The 15257-nt window shown below is 36.9% G+C and overlaps 2 protein-coding genes across 2 annotated transcripts; one reads left to right on the forward strand and one right to left on the reverse strand.

The window, feature by feature from the left end:
• Positions 1–8944: 8944 nt before the first annotated feature.
• LOC123309859 (mast cell protease 4-like) lies at positions 8945–10472 on the forward strand. Its single transcript, XM_044893148.1, has 2 exons — positions 8945–9265; positions 9319–10472. Exons 1-2 carry the CDS (start codon positions 8959–8961, stop codon positions 10068–10070), a joined length of 1059 nt encoding a protein of 352 aa, XP_044749083.1. The 5' UTR covers positions 8945–8958; the 3' UTR covers positions 10071–10472.
• Positions 10473–10606: 134 nt separating this feature from the next.
• On the reverse strand, positions 10607–12153 carry LOC123309461 (RNA polymerase II degradation factor 1-like). The gene is made up of 2 exons (XM_044892598.1): positions 12072–12153; positions 10607–11586 (listed from the first exon to the last, which is right to left on the reverse strand). The coding sequence occupies exons 1-2, from the start codon at positions 12081–12083 to the stop codon at positions 10678–10680; spliced, it is 921 nt and encodes a 306-aa protein (XP_044748533.1). The 5' UTR covers positions 12084–12153; the 3' UTR covers positions 10607–10677.
• Positions 12154–15257: the final 3104 nt, after the last annotated feature.

The raw sequence follows: 15257 nt of genomic DNA on the forward strand, positions 1-15257 counted from the left end.
CAGCTTTATATAGACTGTCATAATGATATGTCTGACTCAAATGGAGGATGCCAACAAAAGAACGAAACACTGAACGTATCAAATTCCGAGGAAACTTCCACAATGCGCCGTTATGCAGAGCTTCGCCGGGAAAGACGATATCTTCATTAATCTAAGTTAAAAGCTACACGGGTAGAGTAAACACCGTAAAGAAAATTGCAGCAGACTGCTCCAGGCAACTACGAATTAACATTATGTTTTAGTAAGTGTGAAATGTTGGACTTGGGGAGATGGAATTTGAATAAACTTCCACTCAGCATTCCGCTGTATTCGACATATTAGTTTTGGGTTTGCCAACTTCTTAATCTGGCTGCCAGCCAGATATAAACTGTAAGGTTCAATCGGAATAATCAAAACTTTCTTGGGGCTTTCATTGAACGGTATATGGGTGGTAAATAGTCCAGTTTGAAATTCACTAAGTGATATTGCAGATTAGAACTCTCAGTAAGAGTTCGAACACAGGCACAGCCGTCTACAGAAGGTAAGTAAACGGCCAAAAATCGACTGGAGGTTCATTAATTTGTTGAATCTCCACCCTGCTCATTCTGTTCTGAAATACAGAAAAATCCTCCATCCAAATGTTCATATCATGTATTCAAAAAGTGCTCTAACAATGTCTGAAATATCTCATTTTTGATCTGAATTCTCCAGCAACCATCGAATAATAAACTAGACCCAATGAAAAAAAAAGGACACCTGAAATAAGCCCTTTCATATGCTCTCACAGCTCCGACAGGCTTTCCTTTACCCATCTTGGGATAGGCGGAAAAACAATTCCAATTCCTCTTATTTCAAACGGAAAATGCCAACCGGAAAACGTTCTTTTGCAAAAAAAAATGGTTATCGTTGGAATTTACGCTTGTTCTGCAGGACTGTGAAATGACAAAGGTATAATATTAAACGTCAGGGTTGAAACATACCAACGACAGACAATGTGTCATATGGGAAAGAACAGCGGATAATTGAAAATTGAAACTTGCTTTTTTTTCGTAGGAGAATAACGTCCGTTCAAAAATATTCATCGTCAAGTAGGCTGTACCTAGAATATTGAAGGTCTTACCGATTCACGCAAAGTCTAGCTTTATAGTTGCATCGAATTTGAAAAATTAATACAGAAGAATCTTGTGAACCAAATTCAGTGATTTTCGTATGGCCGGATTCTAAGATAAACTGACAAGACTATTTTTCAAGGGGCTGTATATCCAAGAGAGAAAAACAACATAAACATATGGTTCGGTACATCTGAGTCTATCTGATTTGTTGGATTAGGTCACTTGAGAAAAATGCTGTACCTTGCGATGTGGGGTGAAAACACTGTAGAAAATTGAGACACTACATTGAAAGTGATTGTGTAGACGAAGTGCTACCCTATTTCACCCCATCTTTACGACCACTGTTGGAGGGTTCAAACAAGAAGATTGTGATGATCGTTGTGAAAAAATTTGTGCATAATTATTGCTGAGATTTTAAGCTGATATTCTATTTTTTTACGCTTGGTCGTAAGTATTTTTCTGTCAGTTGGAATAGAAATGAATAAAATCATCTCAGAGTTAGTAAAAATTCGGCAATCCTAAGTTTCCTTTTTCATTTCCAGGTAAAAATCGAATAGGCCAATATCATGAACGAAAGCATATGGTTGAGTCAGTCATCACGAGATACTTTTTTCCTATTGCTTTGCAATAATTCAGATAACAAAATGATCTAGGGTCCTATAGGATCTATTTCAGTAATCATTTTAAGTTTTTTATAGTTTAGTTTTGGTGAAACGCTTTATTTTGACCAGTTCTACCCTTGGAACATAGATACAAGGAATGGAAAATAAACATTTGTTGTTGTCCGAAGACTGGAGTGAGATAGTTGCTTAGTGTCGCCAATCGCAATTGAGATAGTTGAATCTGACATCATAGTCACGTCAATTTTCCGTACAAAGAGGTAGGAGCTATATAAATTTATTTATTTTACGCCACTGCCTTAGTGTCGCCCTAGACAGAGAAGCATCGAGTGTTTGTACCACAACAAATACATTCATAGCACGTCATTGTCCATTCCATGTGTTTATGTTCTAAGGTTCTACCTTCTGTGGACAAAATCATCACCTTTAAATACATCCTGTTTATACAGGGTGAGTATATGTTGCGAATATTTTAACAGTAGATTCTTGAGGTCAAGAGAAACATTTTTCTCTATACCATTCTTTCCGATTCGGTGCTGATAAAAAGATATAGCCATTTCATGTTTTCATAATGAGCTGTACCACCCCTGGAAAAACACAATAACCTTCAGAATAACTAGCTAAATCTGTGACACTACTCATCTGTGGATTTCTAGAACAGAGATGTATTCAGCCAAAGTAAGTAATTTATCAAATTTCACAGATACTTTTTAATTTTTGAACATCGAATTACTCGAAAACGGCGCATTTCACGAGAAAATTTGAAGAATACTTTTATTTTACAAAACGTTCAAACATTCCATAGATAGCGTCCCAGTTAGTTTCAAGAGTTGAGTTCTTAGAATTTTTGTGTATTTATGGTACGTAATGGTCATAATGGAAAAAATGGAAGACGTGGATAATATCTTGTGTTTGACAAAGACTCAGCAGATAAATGAACGACTATTTTCTGCAATTCATTTCGTTCGATAAAACCGGTTGTGAGATAAAACAGAAAATAACCTTTTTCTGGTTTTTTCAACAGCCTGTATCTTTTAAACAGAGCCGATTCGGAAAAAATGGTAAAGGAAAAAAGTGTTTCTTTTGACCTCAAGAATCTATTGTTAAAATACTTGAACAAGTCAAAGACTCACCCTGTATACACCTCTGGACTAGACAATTGTGGAGTTGCTACCTCAGAACAGAAAAGTTTTCATTAAATCAATTCTGATTTGGACCAGTGAAGATTTTCTTATTAAAACTCTCATATTTCCCAATTCTCAACATTCCCTTCTCACGATCATTTTGAAGCGTGGGCGTTGTCGTGCCACAGTTCGCTAAATTCAAAATTCAAATTCCTGAAAATTCTCCTCGGAGGCTCATCGTCGCATGTAATAAACAGAAATTCCCGACGAAATATTCATCAGAAAAAGTCTCGGTCACAATATGCGGGCCACGAGATTCCGACTATAAAATTACGTTTTTTTTTGCCGGCAAACGACAGTCCATATTTGGCCCGCTTATTTACGCCCCGCAGAAGGAGCACCTGGAAGCGGCACTAAATCAAATAAATTCGCGAAATAAAGAACACCACTTTCTCGGGAGCACACACTCCAAAAGCCAAAAACCTACTTATAACACGTGGTTGTAGATTTCTATGATATCGCGCTTACTTTATGGACTAATATACATAATATAGTCCCAGCGCTGCCCTAAGATACGGTTTGTTTTTTATTGGCCATTTCACGGTGGTTTATTTGATCGGCCCCGGGGCTGTTTTAACCACGCAGTTTCGGCCTTAAGCGGGGAATTTCATTGGGGTTTTATGAAAGGGGGACGGGGAATTTCTTCACTTAATTTATCGCGCGGTATTTCACCAGATAAATATGGATTATGATCCCGCGAAATTGTATTAAATCTTCATTTATGGAGACCCCGTTCAGATATGGGCCAAGCGGATTTTGCTAAACGGACAGATCTTATAGGGTTACTCTTATTCATTTATGGTCTTATTAACGGATAAAGAAACTTTTGACAACTAGGTACGGAAGTTTTTATCGTTTTTTTCATAGGTTTTCGAGGATATTTCCGAAAATATTGGCCACTCTCATGAATCAATCTCAAAATTGATAGATGTACAGGGTGGGCAAAATTCGTTGTCTACTGAAGGGATCTCGAGAATTATAGCAGCTAGAAGGAAACGGATGGCTCTTTTTTCATGACTAATCCAAATCTGAAAACAGACTCGGTCTATCATTTTTAGATTTCGAGTTACAAACAAAAATTGAGAGTTTGACGATTCCAAAAAGTTCTCATTACTTTTTTGTCAGTTGCAGATCTGAAACTTCTTAGGCACTTTCATACGTAGTATCTACTGAAAAAAGATTTTTTTCCAATTCAAAAATAACAAATTCAATAAAAGTTCACCTGATGATTCGAAATGAAAAAAATATTTAGAGGTCTTCAGTGGATTCTACGTAAAAAAGTGCCTGTAGAAGGTTCAAGTTTCAGATTTGTAACTTCAAAGACAAAAAAGTTATGAGAACCTTACGAAATTGTGCAACTCGAAAAGGAAGTATCGTAGGAGGCTGCGGTTTTCACCATTCTTTGTTTCTCCGAAAATGAGCTGGGAAATGTGTCATCCGTTTTCTTCTAGGTGCTATAGTTCTCGAGTTCCTCTCAGTAGACAACGAATTTTGCCCAGCCTGTACATCATGAATTCCATACTCCTTTTTTCAAGAATATTTCCATTATGAGTTATCAGGAAAATTATATAAGAACTTTCTACAGATATTTTTAAGAATATTAGTCACTCGAATGAATCATTCTCAAAAGTTTCATATTTTCGATATTTTTGTTCAAGAAAATCATTATTTTCCAAAATCTTTCACTCCCATGATGATCCTCTAGTAAAACTCAAGGGGAGTTTGTAGAATCATGTAGGGTGACTCAACAAGCAGTTTTGAAATCCATGGGAATCATTTGAAAGCAAGAAATTCCTTTTCTAGTCCTCATTTTTCTTAATATTCAGGATGAATCTTTGATTCGTTCAAATATTTCAACAGTAGATTATTGAGGTCAAAGGAAACACTTTTTCCTATAACATTTTTTTCTATTCGGCCCTGATAAAAAAGATATAGCCATTTTAATTTCCATTATGAGCTGTGCCACACCCAAATTCATTTCATTCGATAAATTCGTTCGTGAAATAGAACTAAAAATAACATTTTTTATGGTTTTCCAACGATGTGGAAAAAATTGTATTAAAAAAGTGTTTTTTTGATCTGAAAGAATCATCTGTTGAAATATTTGAACGTATCAAAAACTCACCCCGTATAACCTCTCAATTATTCAGGGTAAACTCACATATTCAATCCATCCATACCTTTTTACCTTATCCTTAGAGGACTAAGAATTCAAGAGTAATTTTTTATAGATTTGCAAATTCGGCACAGCAAAATATCCATCGTTTTACTCTTGATATCCTACGAGTAGATCTTCCTCTCCGTTCTGCTCCATCATTTATGTATTCAGGTAAAATGCCTGACATCAATTATGAAGCTTCCACGTTTATAGCGCTGTTGAAAAAATCCATATTTCCTGAGAGCTACGATGGGAATCGAAAATGAAGAATGGTATCTGTAATATGGGTATTTTTTATGAGGGAGGGGTCCACTTTTGGTATTCATCAGATGCAGTATTACATCAGCCATACGTTGCATCCAGGAGGTGATGGAAACATTTTATGTACTGGCTTACCTATATTTGGACGTTGTCCAACACTAAACGACTTTTCATGAAGATAATCTACGAGCAGAATCACATACAACAAAATTTTTGTTATAAATTCATTATCACAAGGTCAAAGATTATAGAGGAGAAAGATGGGAAACGCTCTCATATCTCTAGTACTCAAAACCGACTACGTTTTGGTCTGTGTTTCCACATCTGACAATGAGATGGCGCTGAAAACGTACTTTCAATACAGAAAAACTGCTTGATAACAGGCGAGATGGAGAGATGACATCCAACGATATGCTCGTATTGGATTCGAATATAGACTTTGTCGAACCAAAAAAAAATTCTGAGTCAATAAACAAAACGGAATAAACAAAAGTAGAGTTTTGTTTTATGACCAGGATGTTTGTTTTCATCTGCACATTGTTTGGAATCAATTCAATTTTATGTTCTCCAACAATAATTCTCGTTAATGTTGTCTGCGAGATGCCATAGTTGTTTTTTGGAGCATTACTCAACGATGTAGGATCCATGTTCGCGTTCTCAATATCAACACCATATTTACCTTTTTTATTATCCAATCTCGAAATGATCTCATCCTTATCCACTATTTCACGTTCTAATACGGCGATTTTATACTTTAGAAGAATATCATACCCAATCAGTATTTTATTTTTATCCTCCATTTCACACATAATTTGCATGAAAAGTTCTCGCTGTGATGAATCTGAGTTGATAACACTTATTTTGTTTACTTTATCATGAGATGAGGTCGGATACTATCACAGCATACATATTTCAGTTACAGAATTTTCAGAATCACAATGAGTAAAAAAACCTTACAGAGCTATACAGGACGACAAGACCTGTGTGTAAGCCTGAAATCAGTGTAGTTTATTGATGCACAAAAAAATTCTATAATCTACAGTTAGAAGGAGCGAAATAAACAAGAAAAACGGTATGGCCATCAAAATTTCATATATTATGTTCCTGCAAATGACCTTCAAATTAAAATCGGAAGTAACACATTTGAAACAAGAGATGGCGCTCACATCACTTTAGTAGCTACGTTTCCCATCTTCCTTTTCTATAGTCTTCGCACCAAGTGTTCAGTTTTCTGTGTCACTCGGAAACGAACTATCCCCGAGCACGTGATTTCGTTAGGGAATTTCCTAGGTGACAAATTTGGCTGTTTCCATCAGATTTCGCAGAGCATGGCAAATATTAGGCCGAGATCCCAGCGGGGATTCGGTGTCTCTTACCTATGCAATCAATACCTCAGACATTCCTATTTGTCAGTGGAGGCGTTCGGAAAAGGGAATCCCCTCAGGGGTTCAGTTTATATATATACGATTTCGTGGCACTTGCACGTTCTTTATAACGTATGTAGGACGGGAGTTGGCTGCGTGAGAAATTTGAACCATTTAGGAGGTATTGGTAAAGAGGAGAATGCCCCCATCTTCTGTCAGATGCGTCGGTTGAGTTTATATTTCCGTGAAAGCTATGTACATGTAGGCGTATACACAATCAAGGTTCGAGATTAATATCTACTTAGCTTAGACCAGTTCCATGCATAAAAAAATGCGTTACCATAGCAACCAACAATAACTCATTAGAAGTGTCAGTGTGAAGTTTGAGGTCAAAAAAGTAAACCAGAGTTACGCAATAAATTAAAACAAAGAAGATATCCACCGAAATTGTGAAAATCGAAAAATTGGAGTATCGAGCCATCATCAAGTACCTGTATTTGAAAGGGTTAAGAGGTAAGCAGATTTACGAAGATATGCTTAATACCCTTGGTAATCAATGTCCCTCGTATGCGACCGTGAAAAATTGGACTGCAAACTTAAAGAGACGAATTTTCCATTGAAGATGATGACCGATCGGGAAGACAAGTTTCTGTGACCTGTGACAGTCCCCGAAAATATCGATGCAGTTCATGACATGATTTTATCAGTCAAATTGGGCTAAAACGGATATCTGAAGCACTGAATATTTCATACGAACGTGTTCATCCTATTGTTTACGTCAATTTGGACATGAGAAAAATTGCTGTAAAATGGATCCCCAAATGTTTGAATGTTGACCAAAAGCGTGCAAGGGTAGAAGCATCGCGTTCGATCTGTGCTCGATTTGAAAACGATGTAGACTTCCAAACTGAATTCATACTATGGATGAGACTTGGGTACATTTCTACGATCCAGAAACAGAGCAACAATCGATGGAATGGCGACACTTTGGTTCTCCAAGACGTAAAAAGTTTCGTGCTGGAAAAAAGTTTTTTGGGATAAGGGTAGAACGGAGATTACTATTCGACATTACTGACCACACAACTAGTTTGCAGAGCAAAAAGAAATATTTTTTTTAAAGGTCTAGAGAAGTTGCAGGTTCGCTGTAATAAATGTATCCAAAATATGTTGAGTAATAAAATATTTTGACATTGAAATTTTATTTGGTTCTGTAATAGGCTAAGAATTTTTCAATACATCCTCGTACATTTAGATGTTTTGTATTTCTCACTACATTCTCTGGCTCGGCGTCTAGTTGGGGGACAACCTGTATATTGTAAAAGGTTGTTCGGAGCTCAGTGAGTCAATATTATTATATTTTCTGGACTTTAATGGAAAATCGAAGGTGACCATCGTAAACCATTGTGTAAAATTTGGATCCTGAATTGTAAGCCCATATATCTATATCAAAGGAGAGAAAAGAGAGCTCATCCAGCTGTATCGATGAAATTATCTCTCCCTAGCGGAGATATCAGATTCGAATCAAAAGGGGAATACGATTATTGTCGTCAAGATTTCAAATCGAACCGTTATTTCCCTTATTATTGTATTATACTGGGATCCTGCTTCAGGGAAAGATGATGCTGGTTCACAAGAATGCGCGGAGCTTGTTATCCTGCTATCGATTATTCATTATCTCATTTGAAGGAGATGAATGATTAAAGGAAATGAATGTATTCCATGACGGTAGCCTAGATTTAAAATTACACTGACTGTGCCCAGAATTTTTCGCTAAAATATCACATTTGCACCAATTGTGTGAAAAAATCAAACGATGAGAAGTTTCAAAAAAACACACTGCTCAACAATTGATACAAATGAGGAAAGAATAAAGAGTTTCATGGAAAAGAGAAATTTCTAGGTTTGAAAAACGGAGAAAACAAATTGAATGTTCATTTGCAACAAAAACTTTAATTCAATGACTTCACTGCAATTTTCAGTTTATCCTTTCATCTTTCAAGTTTGTTTGAGGGTGTATTTTGTATTTTCCTGTCGATGCATTTTTCGAAACCTAACTTAAAGTAAAAACAAGTCAACATTTTTGCCATCAAACAGATTCCTTCCAATCCTTCCATTCACCATTCCATCGTTTCAGGTTAATACTGAATATATATATTCTCGTATAGTTGAAATTTCTATTTGACTCTACCTTAATCCAAAATTCTTCCATTTCTTTCCCTCATCACCTGGGTTTAAATTGAAATGAAGCATTCATTCCCATCCTACTCACAATTTGTCAAAATGACATATTATATCACTTGTCTTATAGTACCTTCTCTTTTTAGATTCCAGGAAGCCTTCGAGGTCCTGAATCACTCCCTGTCAGAATATCCCTATATGGTCTTGATAGGAACCTACACAGATCAGAGTTTCCAGCTCACATCAGCGTGTGCAGGTTGCATCCTGACCAGAAGGTTCATTCTCACTACAGCTCACTGCTTCAGAGCAGAGGAAAACTGGGTTGCTTTGATTGGTACAGTGGCCCACGAAAAATATGCTGCAGTCTTGGAGAAATGGATACTTCATCCTCACTACATCGCTACAGTTGGTTAGTAGACAAAATTAATGTTTCTATTACTACATCTCTTGATGTTTCCTCAGACGCAACGTACAACGACATCGCACTGACAGTCACGGAAAAATTCATAGATTTCGAGAAAAACATGGTGAAACCGTTGACGATAAAACCTCTCAACAAAGATTCTCTAGAATACGATCTATCGTGTAAAATGATCGGTTGGAAGACTGCAGACCCAGAGACCTTGACTGTGGATGTAACCTCCAGCGACTACATCGATCAGGCAACAAACCTAGCCACCATTTACAGCCTGAAGAAGACCTTCCTATCACCCAGGCAATGTTCGTCGCTGATGAATCTGATACCGGATGTGAATCTCATGCCGGATGAGAGCTTCATGTGTGTGAGGCATAAAGAGGACTTCTTCAATGACACGCAGTACGGTTTCATCGGCAGTCCTCTGCTGTGCATAGAAGACGAACACGACGAGGAGTGGACGCTGATGGGGCTGAAGTTGAATCAGAGGAACATAGAGAATGGTATGCCTGAATTTTTCGTTAATGTGCACCGTTTCGAGGAGTATTTGGAGAACAGGATGAAGAACCCTGACACTGAACCGTATAAGTATTTTTGTCACGTTGGTGTTTGTAATGCCAAATACAGCGTGTCCGGAGAGTACTGTCTTGTAGGAGACACAGGAGGCTGTTATAATGAGGATTTTTTATACAGCCTTCATTTCCCCAACAAATTGTTGGGTAGTGGAGTACCCAGGGTGTTTTCAGATTTGACATGGACAGTTGTAATTTTTTATCTCGTACTTCTGCTATTGATATAGGGTGATAAATGATGAAGATTCAAATTTTGATCCATTCGGTGCATTAAAAATTGGATGGTCAAAACTCCATCGTACCCATATCAAGCTGCTTCCAGGTGATCGAGAACCCTCTGGAAGACCGTACAAACTGTACATTTCACTGGAATACAAGTTTTTTAACCACTACATGTGTATCGTGACTTCTGGCACTCAGAAATGGCTTTATCTTGTAGATGAAATACATGCTGTGTTAAATTAGCTGTAAAATAGATACTGAGAGTTAATAGTAACCTCACGATCATTTTTCTTGTCATCGGCAGCAGAATCTGAGATGGTTTCAAAGATGTTATCACCATGAGTTGTTCAGATTAGCTACTTTTATCCAAAGAATCCTTACTCTGTATTTTTACCTCTACCAATCTCTACCTTTCTGAGGCTGCAATAGCTTCCCTCAAGCTATGATATTAGTTCTCATCCAGTTATGAGGGAAAATCATTGTAACTATGATTCAATATAGATATTCAGTGGAGACTGAGAATGAAGAGATCAAACATATATCACATCACATTCAGTTTATTCCAAACCAACCAATTTACAAAAATTTCTTTACAACCTTCAATTACAAAACCTAGATCAAAGATTGAAGAAGCTTCAAGTGCTCAATTTTGGCAGCTGCAACTTCGGGTGTATCTTGTGGGACGTATGTGTAGAACTGTTGGGGGTTGTAAAACCACTCGAGGTTCCTCTGAAGCTGTTGCTTGTAGGCTGCAGATTCAGCCTGATGATTAACGTAAGTCACTTGGTTTTCTTGAGGTTGTTGGGCAGCTGATTGAGGCTGTTGGTAAACGACTTGAGGTACTTGTGGCACAACCTGAGCTTGCTGAGTTACTTGGTATGGAATTTGTGGTTGCTGATTCGCTACCTGAGCTGGTTGACTCACTACTTGCTGTCTAACAACAGGCTGTTGAACTCCAGGTACCACTGTTGGGGTTTCCACGAGCTTAGGGAGAAGTTTCTTGATTTCTTCGTAGGCAGCAAGATGAGCCTTTCTTGCAGCTGCTACTTCTGGAAGTTCACCAAGTTCACTCCTTGGAATTTCTTCGGCATACTGGATAAATTTAGGAGAGATTGGTGCTGTTTCTTTCACTACTGGAGCAGGAGTTGTGACCTGTACTTCTGGTACTTTAGCTTGTTGCACAACATAGGATGGTTGTTGGGCGACATACGATGTTGGTTGAGGAACGAAGGAAACTTGGGGTTGTACGAAGGTCTGTTGCTGTGGTTGGGCTTCCACAACATTAACTGTTTGATATTCTTCTTGAGGAAGAACTGGCAGGATTTCTAAGATTCGAGCATGCGCCTTGTAATGAGCGGCTTTTGCCTCAGCAACTTCAGGGGTGTCACCAACTGGCTGTCCAAGAATGTGGTTGGCAAATGGTCCCTGCCACCTTGGCCCTGGTACTCCAACAATTTGTGACGGTAGCTCAGTTGAAGTGAACTGAGCGTAACTGGATGCTACGAGAGCGAAGAATAGAATCTGAAAAATGAATAATTTGAACAAATCTGTCATCACCAATTATCTTTCTTTCTGAATATCCAACAAAAACAAAGAGACAAATACCGAAACAATGATCACATATAACAAACTTTTTCTCGAATATTGTTATTTCCATAGTCATCACCTGAAATTCATTTTTATATTGTGAATTTCAGCTGTAGGAAGAGCAGAATTTAATTTGATTCAAATAACAAGCACGAAGAAAGGGATTTATAATTGCACAACTTCCGTCATAAGTTTAAAGCTTCAATTTCAGGAAGGAATACCCTGCCTAATTGAAATTTGTGATTTATATGTATGAAACTGAGGAAAAATATGTGTTAATACTCATTCGAACGTTCTCGTTTAATTTTAACTGCCGCACATATAAATCTTGATTACTGAACAAAGTAATATTACGGAATACGCCATCAAAAATTAATAACGAACTTTTCTGTTAGTTATTACGAGCAGTGGGTACTTACAAAGTGTTTCATGTTGAGGCTGAGCAAAGCACTGTGAAGTATCGACCCAATTTTTGGATATTTATGGGAAACGTAATCTGGTGAGCGCAATGAAAATTCAAATTGTCCAACAGGCTTTTTCTCGTATTAGATGGGAACCTGTTTTTCTTTTCCGGAGTCGAATGATATCTTGTAGGAAAATATGTTTTTAATTGTGCCCACAGGAGAATGGAAGATATCATTTTGATATGTTCTCGAGATTATACAAATAATCGATATCGAAAGTGAAAATACAAAATATATTTGCGATTGAATCCTCAAGGGAAAGATTCTTTGCCAAGTGTTCTTTTTTCTATCTTAAAAGTATCCGCATTGATTGGAATTAATATTTTGTGGTATGTTTCGTTGTTTATGAGATTCATTTAGTTACACTGAGAGAAAAAATCTGAAGAATTAAAACTATGGTTGGTTATGAAGGAATTTCAACAATTCCTATTCATTGAAACGTTGCATTTTTTACATGAATAAACGCAGAAATAAAAAGATTTTTTTTTCTGTTTTTTTGCTTTCGTCTCGTGAAATGTTCGTGTGCCTACTTTCGAAAATTTATTTCGAGATCAGTTGCTTATGAATATATGAAAAGTTTTTTGATTTCATCATTTAAAACATTGAGGCAGAGTACGGATCTGACCAACTGTTATCATATGGCGTTGTATTAGTTATAACAGGTCCATTTTTAACACTGATTGACTGGAAAGTATTATATTCCGCATCATTTTATAAAATTTCAATAGAATTTGCTCAGTATCTAGTGATTAATAAACAGGAGAATCTCGATTTGAGTGGTCAATTTGATTATAAATGTCAATGATATGTTTTTTCTATTTGAGAATATTTCAATTTTTCAGTAGCTTCAAACGCTGAGATCTCGATGGGAATTTCATAGAGAAAACACTTGGTTAGTGATATAAAGGTCGTTCCAAAATTCTTCATCTTGTCACTGACAAGATGTGAATGAGACAAACACTTCTAGTTGAGTTTTCAATGATTTTAGAATCTCAAGAAATAAAAGTTGGCTACGGTAGCAACAAAATTCGTAAGCTGAAAACCCTCACTTTCACAGAAATTTCGAAACCATTGTATAGGAACAAGACACATCTTCAGATGTGTATCTTGATTTTCTTTGAAAATATCTGATATATCACAAACCAAGTTCCTCTACAAGAAACTCATCCTAAGATCTCTGTGGCCTATTTTCGAAATTTCAGCTTCCTTAAATATGAAATGTCTATTCTATGCCTATTTCATTGGATCCAAGTTTTTGGCATTTATTTTTTTGGAAAATCGTTAATACATTCGAAAGTAGCAGGAATAGGGATATGCATGTACTAGAGGAAAATACTCAGATGAGGATAGAGAAGCGAAAAAGGTTACAATAAATAGGGTGTCCCATTTGAAATTACGAAGTTTGTAGTACGTTCAACTCATAAATAAGTGGCTTCTTTTTTCATTTGGATATTTGGATTACTTTTATTTTACAAAACGTTCAAATGTTCATTACATAGCTTTCAACTTAGTTTCAAGAGTTGGGTTCTCTGAATTTTTGGTATTTTTATGGTACATAATGGTCATAATGAGAAACCTGGAAGACGTGGGTGATATCTTTTGTTCGAAAAACATTCATCATAAAAAGGAAAAACGACATTCCTAAATTCATTTCACGTGATAATACCGTTTGTGAGATAGAACTAAAAATAATTTTTTTATGGTTTTCAACAGCATGTATCTTTCAAACCAAACCGAATCGGAAAAAATGGTTAAAGAAAAAAGTGTTTTTTTTGACCTCAAGAATCTACTGTTAAAATAGTTTTAGGAATCCAAGACTCGCCCTGTATAATTTCTAATTGGAGTAATCCTTCATGATCCAAGAAAAGGTCCATCACTGAGCCCTTCAGATCGCAGTGATAAAACTGGTCACCTAGGGTTATAACGCCTCCCAACCCCAAAATAAAAAATGACTTTCCAGGAAAAATTAATACGCCAAAATGGAGGTTCGATCCGACTTGACCTCGTGATTGATGGTCGGAAAATTGAAACACTTTCTTTCGCCATCATTTTTTTTTCAGGGACCCTACACCGGCGCGCCGATATATATAACCATGATATATCGACATTACAGCGCCCTGCGAATTATATCGCTCTTGGAGTGTGATATTTTTCCGGAATAATATCTCTGTCGAAACCTGCTGCTTAAAAACTGTCTCCGCGAAATGAATGATAGCTGGTAGTGACAAGAACGCTTCTAAGGGATAAATACAAAATATATTATTTGGGGCCATACAAAACCGTCGCAGTTTAATGCACGTAGGGGCGATATTTCATGGCTGAACCTTTCGGGAAACTGCGAGAAATAGGAGAGATGCCGGAAAATGCAATATCTGTAATTCGGAGTACCCACTCTGTTCACAAATAGATTTCTTGAGTGCTGTTTGTTTCAGCTTACGTATTACTGGGCGAATACAGAAGGAATAGAGGAGGAGGAATGTGAACAAAAACCTGCCTATTCTATTGAAGATGGAAGATTAAAACGATTTGAGTCAGAAAAAGTTTGTACCGTCATATTTATCGTTGACGCTCAGAGTAGTTGAAGGCCATACCACGCTGATAATGCCAGTTCACATCCTACTATCGAAAAATTCCGAAAAATATGGGTTCAGTTAAACATTCATCAAGACCAAACGGTTCTCTCAAGGTGAATGACATTTAGGGACTTATTTCTAGAAAACTTGCTCTTTCAGAATATGTATCACATTTCCATCTACGGATACTTTTATTTAGAGATAAACGACTCGAAAGCTGACCTTCAAAAAATCCTAAAAAAAGATGGGTTCAGTTAAAAATTCGTCAAGACCGAACGGTTGCGCCGAGATGGATGAAATTCTCAGATTTATCACTAGAAGAGTTGCTCTTTCAGAATATGTATCACATTTCCATCTACGCTTACTTTTATTGCGAGATAAACGACTCAAAAGCTGACCTTCGAAAAATCCTGAAAAAGATGAGTTCAGTTAAAAATTCGTCAAGACCGAACGTTTACCACGAGATGGATGAAACTCTCAGATTTATTACTAGAAAAGTTGCTCCTTCAGAATATGTATCACATTTAGATATACGATGATTTTTCTGGGAGAAGCTCGTGTTAAAAAA

This window comes from Coccinella septempunctata, chromosome 3, assembly GCF_907165205.1.
Source record: "Coccinella septempunctata chromosome 3, icCocSept1.1, whole genome shotgun sequence".
NCBI lineage: Eukaryota > Metazoa > Arthropoda > Insecta > Coleoptera > Coccinellidae > Coccinella > Coccinella septempunctata.